General features: G+C 40.9%; 1 protein-coding gene across 1 annotated transcript; it reads left to right on the forward strand.

Moving 5' to 3' along the window:
- Nucleotides 1-1113: 1113 nt before the first annotated feature.
- LOC145391428 (uncharacterized) lies at nt 1114-1497 on the forward strand. Its single transcript, XM_080266041.1, has one exon. The coding sequence runs from the start codon at nt 1114-1116 to the stop codon at nt 1495-1497; it is 384 nt and encodes a 127-aa protein (XP_080122167.1).
- The last annotated feature ends 5043 nt before the right edge of the window (nt 1498-6540 follow it).

The following is a 6540-nucleotide window of genomic DNA, read 5'->3' on the forward strand; positions in this document are numbered from 1 at the left end:
CAACTCGCTATAGAAGGCATCCCTTACTACTTGGTTTTTCAGCTTACATATTTTCCTCCTAGGTACATAAGTCCTCTTTTTCATCACTTGTTCTCTAAGCACCATATCACAAATCAACAGTTTGTGCTGCTGCACACACTCCTCACTTCCTATAACTTTAACATCCCTCACTAACCTCCTATCAGCCCTCCTAACCGGAAAATAATCTATCTGACTGCTATTTCCCCCAGACTCATACGTAATTAACCTACTGTCTCTTTTCCTAAAATATGTGTTGCACACAATCATGTCCGTTGCCTCCCCAAACTCAAGTATCCTTTCCCCTTCTGCATTCCTTAGACCATACGCACATCCTCCATGCACTCCTTCATAACCTTGTGCTGCTTCACCTACATGACCATTTAAGTCCCCTCCCAAACTTACTATCTCATCATCCCGCATACCACCCACTACACGTATTAAATCATCCCAAAATCTATCTTTCTCTGCTACATCCAATCCTGATGGTGACACATACTGAAATGTAGACTGCTAATCGCTTTAGCCAAATATGAATGACAGTTATTATTTTTATAAGGGTCTTATCACTGTTGTGCATGTTAATGGAAAAGTTCACAGTTAAATCCTATAATTAAATTTTATAGTAAGAAGTCTGTGAAACAAAATAACTGGGATGTGCATACATAAGGAGTAGTCATATCTACTTTTTATGTGTTAACACTAGAAATACTTTTAAGTAAAGCACGTTAATTGTCAAGTATGATGTGGTCTGTATAAAAAGAGCATAATATTTTCCTTCCCTATGAAATCCGTAAGGTTTGTGTAAAGTCTTATGTCTGTCCATAGACGATTGAATCCATTTTATCAGTGATATCTGAATCTCAGGTATGGCAACACCACGAGCTGATTCCCTCGACGTTATCTCTACCCGGGGATGTATAATAGGTATGTGGCAGGCCGGGACACCACTGCCAACAATAGCTCAAGAACTTGGAGTCCCCAGGCAGACCGTATGGAGTTGGTTCAAACGATGGCGTGAGGAAGACGTACTGACGACGGAGAAGTCATCAGGATGACCAAAGGATCTTGCAGACCGCACGGGAGAGACCCATGATGTTATCCGGGCAAATACCTAGAGAACTGCAGCTGCCCTGTCACCACCGCACCACACGTCGATGCCTACATCACGGAGAATTTCATTGTTATGTCTCAGCCTTTAAGGAAACCTTGACTACCGCTTACACAGAGGCAAGACTGGGATTTGCATTACAATACCTGCCCATGGACGTAGAATTCTGGAAAACCACTATATTCAGTGATGAAAAGGTATTCACCTCTGTAGAGTCTGATGCAACACAGTGCTGGCGACCTACAAGATACCGTCCTGAGAGCATCAATGAGATAAGGAGATGCGGACGGAATGCGGTGTCATTTTGGAAGTGGATGTGGGGATATGGACCGGATGAACTAGTGAAAAAAGGACGTTTTAACAGCTAACAGTACATTCAAATGCTAGAGGAAGTGTTGATTCCAACTGTAAGAGCAACGGCTATCCTTCACCCAGTGCTCATAAGGTTTGTTTATGATAACTCCTTTGTTCCCTGTAGCAAGTCGGTGCGGGATTGGTTGAGTGCACACCCCGAGTTAGATGTAATTGCCTGACCTACAAAGGGGTGTGACATCAACTCAATAGAAAATATGTAGGCTATTATGTGCAGAAACTGGGACGTAGGAGACGAAAGGAATGTGGCTGCTATAGAAATGAGAGCTCGCAATGTGTGGGACAGTGTGCTGCGGCGTCCAAATATCTGCTCCAATCTCGTCGAGTTTATTCCTACCATGCTACGTGAAGTTGTGGATGTGTGTGGTGGGTGGACATCACAGTAATGATGTATTTTGGAGGTTGCATTGTAATTATTGTATGTAAGCAAGGTGTAATAATTCGAAATATATTCTTTTCTTTTTTTTGTGTGGAGGGTTCATTTACAAGCTCATACACTGGGTGCAGAATACATTCCTATTTATCATATTATGAATAATTAATATAGTATCATCTGGCAACGAGTAATTTCTTCAATGTTTATTATGAATTAATAAAACCCTCATGCATGGCATACTTATTTAGTATACCTGTGATATAAACGTCCAGATATTTTTCCTAATGCAAGACGTTGCCTTTACTTAATGATTAGCAATATTATAGTTTCCTCTTATAAAATAAAAGACTACATTCATTTGAAAGCGAGTCTTTCTATTGATAACACTCCTAATTTTTTCTATAGTCCATACCTACTATAAACAATTATTCTGTATAACACTGATCTAACTACCAGTGAGGAATGGATATCCTAGATTAACTATTATTCACCATTTAAGCAGAGTAGTATAATCGGTCAGAATGTTACGAAAATGCTGAGATTATCGACCATGAAGGGGAAAAACATAACACTGGCAAATGATCTCCGTGCCGAATACATGCGAAACATCAGACACTGGTTTGGTCCTAGGGAACCTCAGCTTCAGGAGGAAGAGTGGAGCCAGAGTGCATACGAACAACATCTTTACTCACCAAACGTTTCGACATCCCAGTATGTCATCATCTGTGCTCTAACACCAAAAATGATATAAAAATATTAAAATGGGCTAAGTGAACTACAGGAACAACAGAATTGGGTTTACACAATGTTGAAAGGGTCTGCAGACACTGCATTGTTTAACCAGGGTGTAAGTGACAATGTATAATGATTTAAGAATTCGTAGGTCTATGGTGTTACAGCTGTCTAATATTTTTAACATGATCTTTATTAATTAAAATACCACAAATCTCCGTGTGATTCTTCAAGGCTGAATGGGCAGGGTTGCGAAGTCTACACCCGTCCTGCTTGACTGACCTATGTGCTCATCCACTCGAACCTTGAGGGCACGTGTTGTGCTGCCACCACACCCCGCTTGTCAACTAGGGCATATTATCTCATGTTGACCACACACACACACACACACACACACACACACACACACACACACACACACACACACACACACACACACACACACACACACACACACACACACACACACACACACACACACACACACACACACCACACGCACACGATCACACACACAGATACCACGCGCACACACACACACACACACACACACACGGACGCTCGCACACACACACATACATGCATGCACACTCACATGCACACACATACTCATGCACACAGTTATAACTCTCCTTACCTTGGATATCGAAAATAGTGTGACTGGAATACATGCGTGTACTGATAAATCACTGAAGATTATTCAACTTATATTTTTACATAGATCGTTACATTACCTTGGTATAACAAATTTTGAAGAAGTGATCGTCACACCTAAACAGAAACATAGAAATAAACATAGTACAGTCCAAATAAGTTTTTCTATTTTTTTACTCTAATGTTCCCAATAACAGTATTGTGTATATAGTAATTTACATGATATTATGTCATAAACCATACCCTTACCTAACATTCGTATGGTTCATTTCCCACTCTTGCTTATAGCCACGCAAGTACAGGCTAATTGTATTAAGCCAACCTTTAATAACTTTTTCATTATTATTTTTTTATTCATAAATATATAAGTGTGATGCACGGTGCACTTCCGTTTGTTGTCCTGCATCTTCCTTAAACTATAGTGTCCGATTCTGTTCCCGAGTATTCTCTGTGTGGCAGAGCCATCTAGTGGTTAACTTGACCAATATACCTCTCGGTAGGTGTGGTTCTGGCGCTGGTTTCAGGAGTTTGTCCATGACGGTACATCCTGTGGACCCCCCAAAGAAACATCGACTGTGGCACTTTGGAACTGTGGATTGGGAGGACCTCAGGCAGTACTTCTTTGATTTTCCCTGGAATGATCATTGCTTCCATGGCCGGGAGCCATCTGAGTGTGCCTTGTGCATTACAGAGGTTATTCTCTTGGACATGGAAGCGTACATTCCCTTCTCACATCCTTTGACGAATGCAAGAAAGCCTTGGTTTAATCACGCTTGTTCTAATGCTGTCCAGAACAAGGAGAGGGCCTATTAAAGGTACCAGAGCCAACCCACCACAGAATCACATCTTTTTTTATGTTTCTACCCGGAATTGTGCTAAGTCTGTTCTTCGCTCTGCTAAAAGTAATTTCATCTGTACTAAATGCTCTCAACTCTCCAACTCAAATTCTTCCCACTCCTTCTGGCACCTTGCCAAAAATCTTTCTAACAACTTTACCTCATCATCCTTCCTTCCTCTTTTCTACTCTGATGGTTCTGTACCTATTTCTTCTACCGATAGAGTAGATCTTTTTGCTTAGACTTTCTCCTCCAATTCCACCTTAGAGATTCTGGTGCTGTTCCTCCATGACTTCCCCCCCCCCCTCAGACTTCCTCATGGCTGACATTCAAATTTCTTCAGCAGATGTATTTTCTGCCATCACTGGCCTCAATACTAACTTGGCATATGGGTCTGATGGAGTCCCTCCTATTGTCCTCAAGAACTGCACTTCTGTGCTTACACTCTGCCTAGGTAAACTCTTTTGCCTTTTTCTATCATCTAGTACCTTTCCTTCTTGCTGGAAGTTTGCTCTCATTCAGCCAGGCCCAAAGAAGAGCGACCATTCACAACTTTCTAACTATCGTCCAATTGCTTTAACCCGCCGACTCCAGTTGACGTTTATATATGTCCACACGTTTTGTCACTGTGACTCCCGTTGATGTATATAAATGCGCAGCAATTGTAAGGTCCTAATTTGCACAATTTTCATATTTCGCACGTGATTTTTGGTACGTATACACGGAACACCTTCCTCTACAAGATGCCAGGCAGGGTCAATGCCTTACCCCACATGACCTCCTCCCCTCCCCCACACGCCTTTGTCTCAGCAATTCACCTGTTACCAGTGACCTGGCCAATAAAGACATGTCATGCCACGGTACGAAATTCAAGGCCAGAGTGATTCCCCAATCGATGACAATGTGGAGGACAAAGTTACGTAGCATTAGAGGAAGAAACAGTCAGAAATGATGATCAGGTAATGTCGCCAAAAAAGGTCAGGTATGTTGATGTGTTTGGTGAGTGAAACAATGCTTATATTGCTTATATTACTGTGTGAAAACCAATATACTCTCTTACTATATATAAATTCGTACCAAATAAATAAATGAATACCGTTCATGAATGGTGTGGAATAGTTACCCTTCAACAGAACTCATTTTCTTTGGAGCCAGACTGATAAAAGACACAGTAAGGTAAGGGGTACTACTACCTGTATTCAGTATCTTAAACCTCAGGTGAGCGATTTCTCTATGCATTATTGATGTTTCTCACCAAAAGCGGAGGTTTGAGCCAAATAAATTTTTTTCTAAAATTGGCCGGGATTGGGGGGGGGGGGATCAGTAGTGGAAAATCTGCTGGGACAGGGCAGGTTAACATCCTGTGTCTCAAAAGTTTTCAAGTCAAGTCTTAACAGAAATTTTTCAAGCATCTTTCATATCACAACCATCTTTCTGATAGTCAGTATGGGTTCCATCAGGGACGCTCTGCTGGTGATCTCACCTACCTTTCAGACTCCTCGGCCCATACTAGCAAAACACTAAGACTGCGTCATAAGGTGAATGTCTGTCCTAAATTTACAGGAGCGAGTCATAACTCATAATGTTTGACCTAACCTGAGTCATAACTAAGGACACCTCCAGAGTTGGTATAGCCCTTAGGAAGTGGCTGAGGACAAAATAATAACTTTAAACAAGACCCTCGCACCACAACAACAAATATACAAATGATACAGACAGGAACATTGAAAGTGGAAGCTATCTAAATTTGTATGCTGATGATCCTAAATTCCAAATGCGAATTACAGACACAGACTCTTGCAGAGAGCTACATGAAGAATTAAATATGGCTCTTGAATGGAGCAATTGATGGCAAATGGAATTCAGTGTGGACAAATGCCATGTAATTAAGTTTGGTAAAGGTGAAAAGAATTGGGATTATAAGCTAGGAAGTTCAACCCTACACATATCGGAAAAGGAGAAGGACCCACATTAAGAGTGATTATCAATAACGGACTATCTCTGGCTGACCACTTAAATGAAAAGATACGAAACATACACACACTGCTTGCTAATATGAGAATAACATTAACATATATAAATGAAGACATGCTAAGAAAGATAATAACATAATTCATCATACCAACCTGGAATATGCATCGGTGGTCTGGAATCCTCATCTAAAAAAAAAAAAAATAGATAAGATCGAAAAAGCACAAAGGGCTGCTTCAAGATGAGTACCAAGCTTAAAGGATCTAAGCTACGAAAAAAAACTAGAAAAAATTGAGCCTACCAACAATACAAGAAAGAAGGAAAAGAGGAGACTTGGTTACGCTGTATAAATGCATCTCACGGAAAGAGAAAACAGACATCAATGGGTCTATAACCTATGAGGCGGCATCAGCAAGAGTACACCGCAAAAAATGCATAAAAAGAGAGGTAACAAAGACGTAAGGGAATTC

The sequence above is a fragment of the Coenobita brevimanus genome, chromosome 18 (genome assembly GCF_032717465.1).
Source record: "Coenobita brevimanus isolate Jiangsu-jjx chromosome 18, ASM3271746v2, whole genome shotgun sequence".
NCBI lineage: Eukaryota > Metazoa > Arthropoda > Malacostraca > Decapoda > Coenobitidae > Coenobita > Coenobita brevimanus.